The sequence below is a fragment of the Rhinatrema bivittatum genome, chromosome 8, assembly GCF_901001135.1.
Source record: "Rhinatrema bivittatum chromosome 8, aRhiBiv1.1, whole genome shotgun sequence".
NCBI lineage: Eukaryota > Metazoa > Chordata > Amphibia > Gymnophiona > Rhinatrematidae > Rhinatrema > Rhinatrema bivittatum.
In genome coordinates this window covers 256,122,408-256,139,353 of record NC_042622.1, presented here as the reverse complement: position 1 = coordinate 256,139,353, position 16,946 = coordinate 256,122,408, and the positions used below count along the sequence as shown (strand labels likewise).

The window sequence follows — 16,946 nt, the reverse complement described above, 5'->3', positions numbered from 1 at the left end:
TCAGAACATCTTCTAGGTCTTTCTGAACTCCGAAAGAGCATGTTTTGTGTTGGTGCAATACGATGTTGGCACCCACTTGTGTGGCTGAATTTGTTCCTTCTTGTCCATGGAGAACAGGTGGTTAAACAAGGTAACAAAGTAACATTGTGCTCCTGCAGCCAGACAGGAGGAGGAAGTAAGAGGATCGAGGACCATTGTGGAGATCAAGCTGGGAAGAGGAAAAATAAGAAAGGAAAAGAATTCAAGCTCTGGGATAACCCCCTCCTCCTTTAGTAAATACTCTCCCAAAGTGTTTATGGTGCAGCCAGGCCTGCTACCCCCAAAGGAACCAGACAGCCATAGACATAATTACACAATGCATATTGGGGTAGATAATGAAAGCCTAGCCAGTTATGTAACTTACCCAGCTATAGCTTATCTGGTTAAATTACAAGGATATTCAGGGGCATGGCACATCTAGCTTATCCAGTAACTTATTCGGCTAAGTCTCAATATCGCTACTTAGCTGGATAAGTTATCCAGCTAAGTAGTGCTGTCCCAATCCACCCACTACCGGTCCACAAGTTAGCCAGGGATCCAAATAGCTAGAGAAGTGTCTTATCTGGCTATTTAGCTGCTGCTGAATGTAATCAGATATTCAGCAACAGCTAGATAGCCAGATAAGTCTTACTTATCCTGCTATCTGTTGTTTGAATATCGGGCTCATTGAGTTAAGCTAGAATGCATAACAAGAGAGAAAAGCAAGGTAGGAATAACAAGAAACTTTTTTTTACGAAATAACCACAGTGTATTTAATGGGAAAAAAATAATTAACTCCAAAAAGATACAGAACCCAGAGAACAAATGTTTCAATTTCTGGGCTCCTGTAACAATAAGTCTGAGACTGTTTTGAGTAGTGGTTCTACAAAACCAATGTAAATACTTTTACAAAAAAATGGGATTATAGATTATATACAAATGTTCTGTACAGGAATTAATACAGAAATAGGAGAGATTGTTCTTGTAACAACAAAATATGCAAACAACACGTGAAACCACAGTAACAGACTTCAACAGGTAACAAGTTTCACACATGGCGCATTAAGGACAAAAACACTGACAGCATTTTAGGCCTGCTTCTTAAAACCGCTGATGCTCACTTTCTATGCATACTGCAATGCAAAAAGTGTAACCTCTTAGTTTATCCTAAATTCCTTCTAAAACTCACATATTGTTTCTGGAGTCAGAAGAGAAGCAGTCTCTAACTTGCATTTTTTTTTTTTTTTAGCTTGGCAGGGAAAAAGACTCCTTTCCAATTGAAACAGCTGAAATGGCAGCAGCAACCAATTAGAACATTGACTTACAAACAGGCTGCTGACTGGTTTCTATTTCTAATCACTAAACATTTTATCTTGCTAACACACGGGCCGATACAGTACAGTGCACTCTGGTGGAGTGCACTCTGGTGGAGTGCACTGTTAGCCCGGTGGAGTGCACTGTTAGCCCGGGTTTGGACATGCGTTTTCGATGCGCTAGCTTTACCCCTTATACAGTAAGGGGTAATAGTGCGTCAAAAACGCGTGGCCAACCCCCCCTCCCCCCCGAAACTTATAGCGCCCGCAACATGCAAATGCATGATGATGGCCCTAATAGTTATTCCCACGCGATACAGAAAGCAAAATGTGCAGCAAAGCCACAAATTTTACTTTCAGAAATTGGCAGGCGCTAATTTCGGCCAGCACTGGGGAAGTGTACAGGAAAGCAAAAAAAACCTGCTTTTCTGTACACCCTCCGACTTAATATCATAGCGATATTAAGTTGGAGGCCCCAGAAATAAAAAAAAATTTAAAATTAAAAAAAAAATATTTTTAAATGTGCCTGCGGCCCGGAAGACGGACGCTCAGTTATGCCGGCGTCCGTTTTCCGAACCCGTGGCTGTCAGCGGGCTCGAGAACAGACGCCGGAAAAATTGAGCTTCGGCTGTCAAACCCGCTGACAGCCGCCGCTCCTGTCAAAAAGGAGGCGCTAGGGACGCGCTAGTGTCCCTAGCGCCTCTTTTTACCGCGGGCCCTCGTTTGCATCTTCCCCCCCCCCTGAATCGCGCACACAGAAGAGCAGGCGCTTGGCCGCTCTCCCGCGTCTTTTACTGAATCGGCCTGGCAGAGGCCTAAGACTCATGTGCTAGTGCAAGCCATGGTAAAGGAGGGCCAGGCCCAATGCATATTTTATGCTGGAGCACTCTATACCTTGGGTCCTACTGAGACTACAACCTATGGGGAAAAGGAGCCAGCAGTTAAAGAAATATCCTGGGAGGCTGCAGTCTAAATCAAATCCTTATATATTTACTGTGCTTGCAGGCACATAGTAGCCCTCAAGGTCACACAATGACGTGTGTCAAGCAGCCATAGTTCCTTAATGAGGCTATGTGGCAGCTTCAGCACAGTTGTAACAGTTAAGAAATGGGAAGAGCAGGGGCTAACAATGGGTGAGAAACACTGGGAGTCCCACATTTTGAATATTCTTACACCACTCTGCACCCAAGACAAAAATACTTTTATAATTACAACCCCACTGATCTCACTAAGTTTATGGGAGTGTTTTTTGTTCTGTAACACAATTGTAAGATTACCTCCATGTTCTCCCATCACTCCCCCCCCCAACAAAGGATACCTCTCCACACAACTCCCCACATGCAACATGTCCCAGGAACATTGTTAACAGGAATCAAAATGAGAGGATCTTGGCAGTTTTAAGATTAAATTTGTGCTTTTTGAAAACATAAAGTAAGGGATAACTACTGTACAATAATGGGTCACCCAGAGAAGACAGGATGGATACTGTGAGGACAAGCACACATACACACAAAGATCTGGATTAGACTGCACACAAGTGCACATATATAGATCTCTATTGGACTGCTGAGCAGTGACATGCTTGCATACATGCAGATCTGGATTGGCCTATATAGCTGACTTACACACACACACACACACACACGCTCGTATAATATCTGTATCAGAGCATAGAGCAGACTGCACATGTGCACACCCCGTTTGGATGCAGCTGGCTTTTCATGTCGCATATGTAACTTTCTGGGGACATGGATGGGCCTTTACATTTTTTTGCCTTTCTAAAGCCGATTGTGCACCATAAAGGTATCAGGAAGAACTGCTGATGCCAGGCAAGCAGCCATCAAAGAGAGGTCACAGCTGGGCAGCCTGGCCTGTCTTGAAATTGCTTTGCCTTTATTCTGCTTAGCCAGAGGTTTGTCTAACATAATGCAGTGCAATCCTTCCACCCCCTTTATGGTGCTAGCTCAAGAGACAAAGTACACTGTCTATGGGTGAGAAAACCCTAGCAAAAATATCAGTCACTGAAACTGGTCATCAATGGCAGCAGTGAAAGTACAGGACTTGGTGTTAGAGGATGCTGACGTATACAGAAATATGTCTGTTTGCTGATTAGATTGTTGGCTCTGTCTGTACAGTGCTGTCTACATCTAGCAACATTATAGAAATGAGTACAGTAGTAGTAAGGATACCGGTCCTGAAACTGTTCATATTGGGTAGAGACCTCTTTGGATACAGTGAAGGGAAGGGAGAGAAGAAAGGAAGGATCAAACCTTAAAAATGGGATCACTTGTCACAGAATGGGGAAGGGTGTGTATGAATTTTAGCTTCTATCATCTAATATTTGGAAAATGTCCCTTTCTGTAATAGGCTATAAAAAAATGTGCAAACATTTATTAACTTGTACCTAGCCTGGTGCTCAATTCCTGAGAGAGAAGCAGGGCATGCAGTCACACAAAGTTCATATTCACACCAGATCAGTTTTGCTGGTTTCGGCTCTTGTTAGTACTTAAAGGTGATAGCAAAAAAGGATTTCCACTTTTACATGTCTTCCTCTTTTTATCCATGCAGGAATGCACTATGATTTGCCTTGGTTTTCTCTTAATTCAGTTATAATCTTCATCACTCTTTTTACCGCGCCTGCTCCTCTCTCTCTTTTGTTAACATACAGTATGTATTTATTGCCCCTGCCTATTCCTCTCATCCCTCAGCAGTTGCTGAATCTCTGCTTATTGCCCCTACTTGCTCCTCTCTCCCTCCTCAGCAGCAACAATTTACTGCCTGTTTTCCTCTGCCTCCTTCACCACTTTCTCTTTTCCTGCTGCAGTGTGAGATCAGTTATTCTGAATATTGCTGCAGCAGTGCATGGATAGCAAGGCAGGTTAAATCATATGTCCCCTGTTGTTTGTACAGGGAACAGTCCCTGTTAGAGAGGTGTGGGAAGAGAAAAAGCCAGGTTTAAGAAATGCAAAGCAGATTAAAATCAGGGGCACTGCTGAAAGGTCACAAACCAGACGACAGTTACCAGTGGGAAGATGTGCATTCTTCCCTCTCAGTGGAGTCTCTTTCTTCCAGATACCAAACACTAATCTGATCATCTCTGTGCAGCGCCAGCTAGTACCATTTGGGCCACTGCTGAACCCCTAAGACACTTCAATACCCCTTGTATCGCAAACCAAAATATTAATCCTAGCTCTGAACCCAGGGCCCAGTCACACTCAACATCCAACTGCAAAAATGAATCCATATATTAAAGCCAGTTATTGGTCTATCCACCAGAATTTTTTCTTTAAAAAATATATACAAAATATAGCATATGAAATGAAACACTAATAAGTGGTATATGCTAATACTGTTAACAGACCTGCTGTTTAACAAAAACACAATACTGAAGCTGAGAAGGTTCATTTTGTACCCTTCACCAGTTTACACTGGCATAGTTCTTCCCATCAATGGCAGGCACTTTGTTTGGTCACCGGGGCATCTGTGCCAGTTCAATGGATACCCTAGGCCTTGCCTCACAGTGTAAGGTAATATAGCATTAGTACATTTGCTTCATGCTGAGACAACACAGCAGCAGATGTATGGAATGCAAAATAGGTCATCACCCTCTTTTAGTCCTACCTCTAAAGTTGTTCAGTATCAATGCTTTCTATCCAGACTTTATTACAACTTTGTATCCAGACTACAACAGCCTGATCCCAGAGTGGCCTGAGTTAGGGCCAGAACAAGCACTGGCCATATGAAATCCTTAGCCATAGTGAACATACAAGGCAGTCACATTTTGTGCTTCCAAGAGCAGAATGTGGGCCCCCTACCCACTCCCAGTTGTTTCTCATCCCATTCTCTGCCTTTCCTTTCCATACTGAGAAGCAGTATGCACTGCTGGGAGGAGACAAGACATGAGAAAGGATCAGAAAGTCGGGGAAGGATCAGACACCTTGGGAGAAATGTCACACAAGGCAATGCTTAGAAACTCCTACCATGCACATGCTTTTTCCCTCAAAAGGGAAAAGGAACCTTTATATTATTCAAAGTCACTATCTTCACTCAGTGACAACCAAAGTAGAGAGAATGAGAGGAAGCACCGTGAAAGGGACCTCAGATGGAATGAAGTGTGCACTAGTGCCATCAGTAATTAGTACCCTGTGGTGGCACAAATGACAGATTTCCTTACTTGCAAAAAGTAAGAGGATAATGGAAGCATGACCACAATCTGTAGGGATAGCCTAGGGTTCATTTCCAAAAAACAGCAGATGTGATAGTAACAGCAGTGGTTTAGCTGCATTGGGCTTCCAAGAAGTCACTGGGGTAACCTGCTTGGACTGATCATAGTTAAAACCCAAAATTCAGAGAGAAGGGGAAGGATGGACAACGGTTTCACTAGTTTTGGTAGCTGTGTTAGATTAGTATGTCTTGCAAAAATTATACAAGATGACAAATTCTGAAATGGCATACCAGTGGAGGCCACTATTTCAACAGATTTTGGGCATGCTTGGGATGTATATGGAAGATTGTGGTGGGAAAAGGGTTGAGAGGTCAGGTAAAGGACAAGATGGGAAAGTGGTGAAGTTGCATGTAGAAACTCATAGCCTCATGTACCCCAAATGGAAGTAGCTCAACTCGGCTTACTGGATGGGACAATTGCTCTTTTTCTTCTGTTGTTTACTAAATATATTTCACTGTTGTCTTCTTACCTCACCTACATCTAAGCAGCAGAAAAAGGATTGTGGCATGCCCTTAATGTGAAGCATAAAACTTCTACTAGGAGAGAGCAGCTGCTCTCCTTTTATGTTGAGGAGTGCATGGACAGGATCTTCTAACACATGCATTAAAAGGCTTATGTACTGTACCTGTGAACAATATTGTCACCTGTGTAGCACAGCACCTCGATGCCATAATGAGGAGGCATGTCCCCATCAGCCCTCACTGTAACAATAGGAAGTTTCCCAATCCCTCATTATAGGAGGCATGCTCACCCCCCCCCCCCCCCCCCGCCCATTTCTTGGTGAAAGAGAGGGCATGCCCCCTTTCCCATACTATTCCTAGTTATAGTATAGCTTAACCCTCCACCCAGCATTATAACTGAGGGAATGAGCCCACATTTCTCACAACAGAAGGCATGGCTCCTCCAACCAATTGCTATTACAGGGGGCAGAACCCCTACCCAGGGTTGTTTCTTCTTGGAAGTACAGTGAGCTTGAGAAAAGTTCATTGTAATGAAGGGCTTCAGATTAGCACAGTTCTGCTGGGTACCAGAATCTGCAGCCTCAGAAGGGGAATGTAACTAGAGTTTATATATCAAAAACCCTACAAGACTTCCTTGAACCCTTCTCTGGCTCTAGAAGAGCCAAGGACTCAATGTTAAAACTACCAATAAAACATTTAGGGTGGCTATACCAAAACAAGCTTCCCTTTTGATTCTGCTTTAAAAGAGAGAGAGTGGTGAGGGGGATAGGGGGGAGAAGAAAAATTTGTAAAATGTGGAGGGAAAGGTGCACATCAGTGCTTAAGTGGTGTGTATTTTCAGTATAGAGGAAAGACTACCTTGGGATAGGAGTGTGCTGGCATTAATGCAGCTCTCCAAATGAAGAACAAAGGACAAACAAAACAAATATCACTCACCCCCCCCCCCCCAAAAAAAATTATCCTTTCAAGTAACACTTACATATGACTGCTTGGGGATGCTCAGCTTACAGGATAAAACTTTGGATTTATGTTTTAAAAACCAGAATATTCAGGTTATTGCAGAGAAAGAGAATACATTATGAAGCTTGGTGCATGTTCCTTTGATGGTTGCCATCAGCTGAGAACAGAACACATCCTTTACATCACATATCTTCCTTCTGCAGTAAGTGAGGTGTTACACAGACGCAAGCCACAGTACTACCTCCCTCCTCCCAAAGGATTCATTTTTTCACATATTGACTATCACTAGAAGGCTGTTGTCAGTCTTTTCAAGCCACTACTTTGGCTTTTCTAAAGTTTCTAGGCAGAGATAGCCAGAGTGATGCAGAGGCTGGCAGGTGCTGGAGCGATGATGGTGAGGTGAGAGGCTCCTCGGGGGGGGATCAGGTGGATTTACCAGAACTGAAGAGACCCACAGGAAAATGCTTCACATGTGTTGGCCACTGAGCAGCCAGCTGGAAAAACTTGACATCATTCCACTCCACACCATCGATGGACACTGAAAGCAGAGAAGGAAGAAAAATCACGATAAGTTCAGGTGCAGTCTAGCTAGCACTAGCCACCATATAGTTTCTGCTATATGTAACTGGACCAGTCTGAGTCAGAAGGCAAAGGGAAATTGCTTACCTGTTACAGGTATTCTCCATGGACAGCAAAATAGCCAGCCACATAAAATGGGTGACATCATCCAACGGTGCCAAGTTGTTTTCCTCTCATAGCTCAGAAAGTTCAACTTTGGCTTCTAAACATGCATGGAACTTCCCGCACTAGCATTCCCATACGTGATTCTACCTCAGTCTTTTTCCAAGCCAAGTAAACCTCCTGGCAAGGAGGGAGGGATTGTGTGGTTGTTTGTTTTGCTGTCCATGGAGAACACCTGTTACAGTTAAGCAACTTTGCTTTTCTGTGCACAAGCACAACAATACAGCCACACAAGATGGGGCTCCCCCAGTTGAGAGTTGCTTGAAATAGCTTTTGCTTTCATTGTTTTCCTGCAACCCATTTGGTGCATTGCAGAAAGTTTGGTTTGATTATTTAAAAATGCTCTTAAGCACTGCTTCTCCAAATATACTGTCCTTGTGTGAGCCCTTATCGAGGTAGTAATGCTTTGAAAAAGTATATATTGTTGACCATGTGGCAACTTTACAGATATCCTGGATCCTTGCCAAGTTGGTATTTATTTATTTATTTAAGGCTTTTATATACCGACTTTCTTGATACAGATCAAATCAACTCGGTTTACATCGAACGAAGCAGAAACAATAACCAACCATATAACAAGACAGTTTGAAGGAGCATAAAAGTTACATTCTAACAAGGTTGCCTTAACTGGGAGAAGGAAAAAAAGAGGGGGAGAATGAAGATAAATTACTATATACAATAATAATAAATTACTATTTACAATGGAGAATGGAAGGGAGGCATGATAATTCTATGTGCCATCGATGTGGTCATTGCTCATTCTTAATGTGCCTTTATTGGTTGTGTTATATATAAATTAACAGTTGCATAGAAATGAGAAACTAATTGCATCAACCACCTTAATAATATTTGTTGACAGTTATGCCTTTTTTAGCTGTGTCACAGGCTATGAAAAATTGAGTTTATTTTCTAAGTGTTTGCATTCTGTCTAAATAGAACAAGAGGGCTCTTCTGCAATCCAGCTAGTTCTGTATTTTGTTTTGGAAAGAAAATTGGAAGTACTATTTCTTAATTTAGGTGGAATTATGAAACTGCTTTTGGGAAGAACTTTGGGTACGTTATGAGGAGTATTTTATTTTTGACGTTCTATGTGTAGGTTACTAGTGCTTGTAACTCACTCTTCTGGCTTATGTTATTGCCCTTAAAAATGTTTTCCATTACAGAAATTTCATTTCCGCAGTAGCTACTGGCTCATATGGCAACTTCATTAGCTTTGTTAAGACAATATTTAAGTCCCATTGTGGTGCTGGTTCCTTTAATAGAGGCTTTAAATTGTACAGCCCTTTTATAAATCTAGCCACTACTGTTATTTGAATTTCTTGTGGAAGCCTTTCTGGATGCTAACAAGATTTCATTTACCCATTGTGGCAATTGTAATTGCTTGATTATATTGCTCTCAGTATCCATGCTGTTAATGTTAGACTGTTTCTTAGTACTGAGTTAACAAGTTTGGGATTGTTCTTAACCTTATTGGTATATATCCGCTAGCCTGTATAACCAAGGGAACCAACTCTGCTGAGGCCAGTAAAGGGCTATTAGGATCATTGTTCTCTTGACTTTTCTTTAGAATTTTGCTATTGGTGGAAATGCATAAACTAGGGCAGTTGTGGTTGATGGCTTAATCTGTTGGCTATTATGCTGATATTCCCTGGTAGATAAATTGCTCAAATCTGCATTTTCCTTTTGGCAGCGTCTCAGAATATCAGTGCCAAACTGGTACTGATAAACCACGCCACTGATGGTTCTGCTCTGTGTTGCTTCGGCACTAGTGATTCTCGGCATAAATGGTTCAGGACTGTGCTTTCTTAGCAGTGATAATTCTTGGAGCCAGCTTTTTGACATCACTGGTTCAGTGCATGCCTCAGCTACAATGGTTCCTCGATGTGATTTTTCTGCTCTGGTGCCTGTGAACATACATATTTTGTCCACCATCTGACAAATTTGATTTTAGACATTTTTTCATATTACTCTGATTAGATGAGCTTCATTGCTCATAGCTAAGGTGGACTTTAAGTTAGCCAGTACCTGCAGGGATATTCATCCACAGGGACCACGGTTAGTTGTATCATGCCCGAGGCATTTAAGGCAAAATGGATGTAAATCTAAAATGGACATTTAGAGGTCAATATTCAAAAGCCATTTAGACAGATAACTGAAAAGTTCTAAGGTCTGTGACCTTAGAGAATTTGGCGGTAACGGGGGGGGGGGGGCGAAGCGGTGGGGGCGGGCCTGCGAAAGCTGGCAGTTATCGCACCTCTGCAGTGCTATTGCTGCTGGTTTTCACACCCAATAGCGCCATCGTAAAAGGTGGTGCTATTGGGCTCGCTACTGGCAGCGAAAAGGGTTCTTACCTTTTCGCAGCCAGCGATCTTTCTGCTGCATCCACGTTGGCGATGCCCCAACTCCGCCCCGAGCTAGCTAGGGCACTCGAAATGTCCCTTTTTGCATGCGATACGCTACAAAAATGACCCCCTAAATGTCTTACCTGGCTATATTCAGCCTTTATCCGGCTAAATTCTAGCTGGCTAATAAGTTAGGGAGCTAGAAATTAGCTGGATAAGTTGGGGGCATTCCAGAGGCATAACTGGGAGGAGTTGAATTAACCGGCTAAGTTAACCGGCAAACTCCAATATTCAGAGTTAGCTGGTTAACTTAGCTAAGGGGCCGATGTAATAATGTTCACAGAAAGTAGGCGATGACTTTTCAGCGCCCACTTTCTTAATGCATGCATGGCGCCCGCAAGGGGGGTACCATGCAATATGTAAATTAGGGGGTCACGCTAGGAATGAGGCGCTAGGGTTGTTTGCGCGACTGTAGCGCCTTCTTGCTAACATGACCCACCGCAGCTGCCGGTTATGAAAACCGATGCCGGTAAACCGGTTTTCATAACCTGCCTGTCTGCCAGTAATGAAAACGGACGCAGAGTTTATCGGCGGCCATTTTCTTTTTATTCATTTTAATTTAATACTTCAATACAAATTTTCATTTCTAAATACATTCTTTTTAAAGAATTCTTAATACAGAATTTTTAATACAGAAATGCTTCTTTCCATATATTTACTTTTCTTAAATGAATATATTTTATAAGTATTATTAGAAACAAAGAAACATAGAAATGACGGCCCATCCAGTCTGCCCAGCAAGCTTCACACATTTTTTCTCTCATACTTATCTGTTTCTCTTAGCTCTTGGTTCTATTTCCCTTCCACCCCCACCATTAATGTAGAGAGCAGTGATGGAGCTGCATCCAAGTGAAATATCTAGCTTGATTAGTTAGGGGTAGTAGGGGTAGTAACCGCCGTAATAAGCAAGCTACACCCATGCTTATTTGTTTTACCCAGACTATGTTATACAGCCCTTATTGGTTGTTTTTCTTCTCCCCTGCCGTTGAAGCAGGGAGCTATGCTGGATATGTGTGAAGTATCAGTTTTTTTTCTCCCCTGCCGTTGAAGCAGAGAGCTATGCTGGATATGCGTGAAGTATCAGTTTTTCTTCTCTCCTGCCGTTGAAGCAGAGAGCTATGCTGGATATGCGTGAAGTATCAGTTTTTCTTCTCCCCTGCCGTTGAAGCAGAGAGCTATGCTGGATATGCGTGAAGTATCAGTGTGTGTGAGAGAGACAGAGACTGGGCAGGGAGGTGACTGGTGTGTGTGTGAGTGAGACAGAGATTGGGCAGGGAGGTGACTGGTGTGTGTGTGAGAGACAGAGACTGGGCAGGGAGGTGACTGGGGTGTGTGTGAGAGACAGAGACTGGGCAGGGAGGTGACTGGGGTGTGTGTGTGTGTGAGAGAGTCTGGGCAGGGAGGTGACTGGGGTGTGTGTGTGTGTGAGAGACAGAGACTGGGCAGGGAGGTGACTGGGGTGTGTGTGTGTGAGAGAGACAGAGACTGGGCAGGGAAGTGACTGGGGTGTGTGTGAGAGACAGAGACTGGGCAGGGAGGTGACTGGGGTGTGTGTGAGAGACAGAGTCTGGGCAGGGAAGTGACTGGGGTGTGTGTGAGAGAGAGTCTGGGCAGGGAGGTGACTGGGGTGTGTGTGAGAGAGAGTCTGGGCAGGGAGGTGACTGGGATGTGTGTGAGAGACAGAGTCTGGGCAGGGAGGTGACTGGGATGTGTGTGAGAGACAGAGTCTGGGCAGGGAGGTGACTGGGGTGTGTGTGAGAGACAGAGTCTGGGCAGGGAGGTGACTGGGGTGTGTGTGAGAGACAGAGTCTGGGCAGGGAAGTGACTGGGGTGTGTGTGAGAGACAGAGTCTGGGCAGGGAGGTGACTGGGGTGTGTGTGAGAGACAGAGTCTGGGCAGGGAGGTGACTGGGGTGTGTGTGAGAGACAGAGACTGATTGTAGGGTTTAATTGGTGTGTGTGTGTGCGAAAAAGAAGACTGGAGATGGACCCCGTGTGGACATGTGGATAGTGGTATGCTGGGCATGCTCAGTATGTTTTCCATGCCAGGCTCCATATGATGATATCATCCGTGTGTGAGGCCTACAATCCTGCTTGTCCTAGGAGAAAAGGCTGTGCTACAATCCTTTTTTTGGTTAATATACTTTACTGCCTCCTTGCTGCTTTTCAAAAACAGAGGGAGAGTGTACTGCCAGTAGTTCCTGCTGCCGAATCCACAAAGAGAACAAAGTCACTAGGGACCATCTGGTGCTTGACCCATCATTGTGGGAACTCAAAGCCCACCTGAGTCGTCCCAAAGGGGAAGAGAGAATTAGTCCCATTAGAACCATTGCCCGGTGCACTTCCAAGACTCAGCCTATACTCTACCAGTAACCTGGACCTAAAGCCTTTCCGGGAGTGGCCTATACCTTGTTGCAGCACCAGTCTACATGTCTGCAACATCTGCTGGAGACAGAAAAATACTGAAAAGCTGAAGGCAGCACCAAACCTCTTCAGGGGGAGTGATTGACTTTGAGCTTTTAATTCTCTATCTCCATCTGCTGGCATGGACAATAAGGAGGAAGAAGACAGTTTCTCAGAAAAAAGATAGCTAGAAGAAACCTGTCAGAAGTCATGGCCTAAGCTTGCCTGCTGACAGGAATGGTGAAGAGAAAAACAATTTTAAGCCACTGAAAAGCCTATTTGTTTTAAAGAGAAAAGAAACAATTCTGAGGCACACTGGCAAAAAAAAAAAGGGGGGAAACTGGAAGAAAAATGCTCAGAGAAAACAAAGCAGTGAAAAATCTGCAGAGGCAGAAAGAAAACATGTCCCCTGCTCTTAGTGGAAAAAGATGAATGGAGGTCTGCTGTGTGAGCACAAGAGCTGCTTCACATGCCCTGAGAGGTCTTGAACTTTCCCTGGAAAGCTCTGGAAACATGTGTCAGTATCAACTGCTGGTCTTCAGGGAAAGTTAGTTTTTGGTCCCTTGTTACTCTCAAATAACACATGGCAACATGCTTATCTATCCCCTAATGCTCATCAGCAGAGGTTGTTCCTGGAGCACTGCCTGGCACTTCCTCTCACCTTACCCCCATTTCTCCTAGATGCGGATCTCCTCAGGGCAAGCCACTTCTCATACCTTTTAACATGGTTTGCTGCTGCTTGGCTGAGCAGATCATGCGGCTGATCCCCTCGATCACCTGGCTCTTGGAATCCACTTCCTTCTCTTTGGGCTTCTTACTCAGAAAGATAGTTGGGACTGTAAGAAAAAAGGGAAGAGCAACTGTTAGTGAACCAGTGACGAGCTCAGAGAGCCTGAAGACTGAAGGAAGAGACCATCCTGGAAACAGAAACAAAGGGGAAAAAGGCAAGAAAAGAGAAACAGGATGAGAGAGAGATCATACTGGAAATGGAGGCTAAGGGAGCCAGAGAATAGGATAAAGAGAAATATTTATTTATTTTATTATTTTTGTTATACCGAATTTCATGACAAGAATCACATCAACCCGGTTTACAATTAACAATGTGTGTAAAGCAGAGGGTAACATACAGGTCTATCCTGTAAAGTGCGGCCGCGTTTACCCTGCTCCTAAGCCGCTTTTTACTCCGTTTCCGGCCGCGTTAGCCCTTCCTGCGATCCCGAATCCCCTTTAACCTACTCCTTGCGCGTCCTAAATTCCCTGGGCAACCCCTTCCGCCCGCGGCATGTATATTGCATGCAAACGAGCGAATTAGCTCGATATTGCATGCAAACGAGCGAATTAGCTATTCCCTAGCATCCCGTAACCCGCGCCCCGACTATCGCTATCTTTCCCTGCCGTTTTGTCGTGCTTTTAACCTGCAAACTTACCGCCTACCCTGACCCAGGCGGTAGAGGCATGGGTAAGGGTAGGTGGAAAGCTTTCCCCCAGCCGCCCGCTCACCTGCCCCCACCGCGATCATGGGTGCCGGTCTCCGTGGCAGCCCCAGTCCTCTCCCCTGCTCCCGAAGCCAAAAAAAAAAAAAGCGAAAAAAACGTTGCAGCCCCCCTCCGATGTCCGGACTGGGGCTGCCACGGAGACTGCAACGGCAAAGCAAAAAAAACGGCGAAGCAAAAAAAAAACCAAAAGCAATTTTGGTTTTTTTTTGCTTCGCCTCTGTGTCCCCCCCTCCTCTCGGAGCAGGGCGCGAAAAGCAGCCTTGCTCCGGGAGAAGGAGGGACACAGCGGCGAAGCAAAAAAAAAACCAAAAGCAATTTTGGTTTTTTTTTTCAAAAGCGACAATTTTGTTTTTTTTCCAAAAGTGACTTACTTTTGGGATCTGTCAAGATCCCAAAAGTAAGTCGCTTTTGGACACCTGCAAAACTTACTATTCTGAAGCCATCAGCAGGAAGACATTGCAATCGTAGCTCCTCCCGACGAAGATGGCCGCCTGCACGGGGAAAGCGTGCAATTGGCCGCTGAAGACGTGACGTCACGACGTTTGGCGTCACGGGATGTGACGCCACGTCTTCAGCGGCCAATTGTAGCTTCCCCCCGTGCAGGCGGCCATCTTTGTCTTCCTTGGGAGGAGCTACGATCGCAATGTCTTCCTGCTGATGGCTTCAGAATAGTAAGTTTTGCAGGCGTCCAAAAGCGACTTACTTTTGGGATCTTGACAGATCCCAAAAGTAAGTCGCTTTTGGAAAAAAAACAAAATTGTCGCTTTTGAAAAAAAAAAACCAAAATTGCTTTTGGTTTTTTTTTTCTTCGCCGTTGCAGTCTCCGTGGCAGCCCCAGTCCGGACATCAGAGGGGGGCTGCAACGTTTTTTTCGCTTTTTTTTTTTTTGGCTTTGGGAGCAGGGAAGAGGACTGGGGCTGCCACGGAGACCGGCACCCATGATCGCGGCCGGGGCTTTTTTCGTTTTATTTTTTTTTTGCTTCGCCGATGTCAGTGTCTATTCTAACCTCCTCCCGGAGCAAGGCTGCTTTTCGCGCCCTGCTCCGGGAAGAGGGGAGAACAGATACTGACAGCGGCGAAGCAACTTCCTGGTATCTGTCATTTCAAATGACATTTGAAATGACAGATACCAGCGTGGCGTGAAGCCTTAGGCCCGCGCACCCAGGATACTGTATAGGCGCTCTATCCAGTAAAATGGGTTGCGCGGGCCTAACGCTTCACGGGCACTTCTTAGCCGCGGTTTACATTTGCATGAAATTAGAGTTCAGGATCGAGCGGTAGGTGAGCTGCACTGTGCGTGCGGTAACCGCGGGTGCTGTAGGCACTAACGCAGCTCTTCCTACCGCTCGGTACTGGATAGACCCGATAGTAATCAATATTCCAAATTCAAACTTCTAAAACAGTAAACAATAGAATGGATGTGAGAAAGTTACAATAAAACAGGGAGAATTAACTTGGATCTGGAAAAGGGGGGAGATAAATATTAAGTGGAGGGAGAGAGTAGAAAGGGAAGAACAGAAGAAATTAAACAGGAGAAATGTGAGGAGGAGAGAGCAGAAATGGATAACAGGGGAGAGAAGAAAAAGGGGAAGAAAGGGAGCAGAACAGGGAAAACAGAAGAGAGAGGAAAGAGTGGAGAAGAAAGGGGCAACAGAGGTCAGAGGAAAAGAGCATCTTAACACTTTCTCCTTGTTGCGCTCGGGGGTGGACCCTTGTCCTGGGGCAGAGGTGGAAGGCCTCCTGGAGGAGACAGAGGCTAGGAAGAGCTTCACCACTAGAAGCCCGAGGTCCCCCCGGGAGGAGCCTGTAGGGACCCGGGCCGCTTGGACTTAGGTGGGCCTCGCAGGGTCTCCTAGAGAATGAAAGTCCGATGTGCCCACAGAGACAGGGGAGCGCGATTGGGTTCAAAGGTGGCCGCTGGTTGGAACAGGGAGAACCAGAACAGTGTTGGTGATGACAAGGCGAGGAACAGAGCCAGAATCTGGAGACGAGGTCAGACAGGCAAAGGTCAATGTCCAGAGGTCAGTCCGAGGAGTGGTCAGCAGAGGTCAGGTACCGGAGGTCAGATGAGGTCAAAGGCAGGCTGAGGTCTTGAGGCAGGCGGCAGGCAGACAAGCAGGTCAAGAACAGGCTGAGGTCAGTACCAGAAAGTCAGTCCGAGGGTACTACCTGGGTAGACAGACAGACGAACACAGGAACAAGCAGGATACAGGAACAAGTCAGGAACAGAACTGGAACAGAAGGATCCTGGAACGAGACTAGGAACAAGCAGGAACAGGTACAAGCGCACAGGCAATCTTAGAACAAACCGACCCGACTGCCAAGGCAAGGAAGCAGAGACAGGAACTTTTTTATATCGGGGAATCAATCAGGACACGCCGTGGAGCTAGGACCCGCCCCTAGCCCTACATGAGTCTGGGCAGTCTGCGCGCGGGTACACGTATGGGCATGGCCAACATGGCCGAGGACGCTGAACCTCGGCGTGAGGCCCAATGCGCAGTGGAAGGCCCGGCGACCGCCGCCGCGGGATGCTGGGGCCTAGCAGGACTGGCAACTACCTCGAGGGAGGTCGTCCTGGGACCCGCTGTGGAACCATGAAGGTGAGCAGGCCTGCGGGTGGGATGGCCGTGGGCGGGGCGTGTAACAGTACCCCCCCCTTTCTAGGCCTCCCCCTACGCGGCTGTGGTTTCTCAGGGTGCACTCTATGCAAGTCCTTAGAAGATCCTTATCAAGGATGTTTTGGGAGGGTTCCCACGAATTCTCCTCAGCCCCATGGCCCTCCCAAGCTAAGAAGTTTTCCCACTAGCCTCGGCGTCACCGGACGTCGAGGACCTCTCTTACCTGGCGAGAAGTGTCAGGTTCTGCAGAGACACGCGGAGCAGGAGGGTCTTTGCGTGAGGGCGAGGTGAGGACCAACGGCTTTAACAG

The 16,946-nt window shown here is 45.6% G+C and overlaps 1 protein-coding gene across 1 annotated transcript in view; it reads right to left on the bottom strand.

Moving 5' to 3' along the window:
• Nucleotides 1–2,301: 2,301 nt before the first annotated feature.
• Nucleotides 2,302–16,946, bottom strand: part of PACS1 (phosphofurin acidic cluster sorting protein 1) — a 478,069-nt gene continuing 463,424 nt past the window's right edge. Inside the window, exons 23-24 of the mRNA XM_029614641.1 lie at nucleotides 13,239–13,358; nucleotides 2,302–7,515 (exon numbers count right to left, since the gene is read on the bottom strand). Of these exons, the coding sequence (XP_029470501.1) occupies nucleotides 7,400–7,515; nucleotides 13,239–13,358 (236 nt within the window). The 3' untranslated portion in view covers nucleotides 2,302–7,399. The remainder of the gene's footprint in view (nucleotides 7,516–13,238; nucleotides 13,359–16,946) is intronic.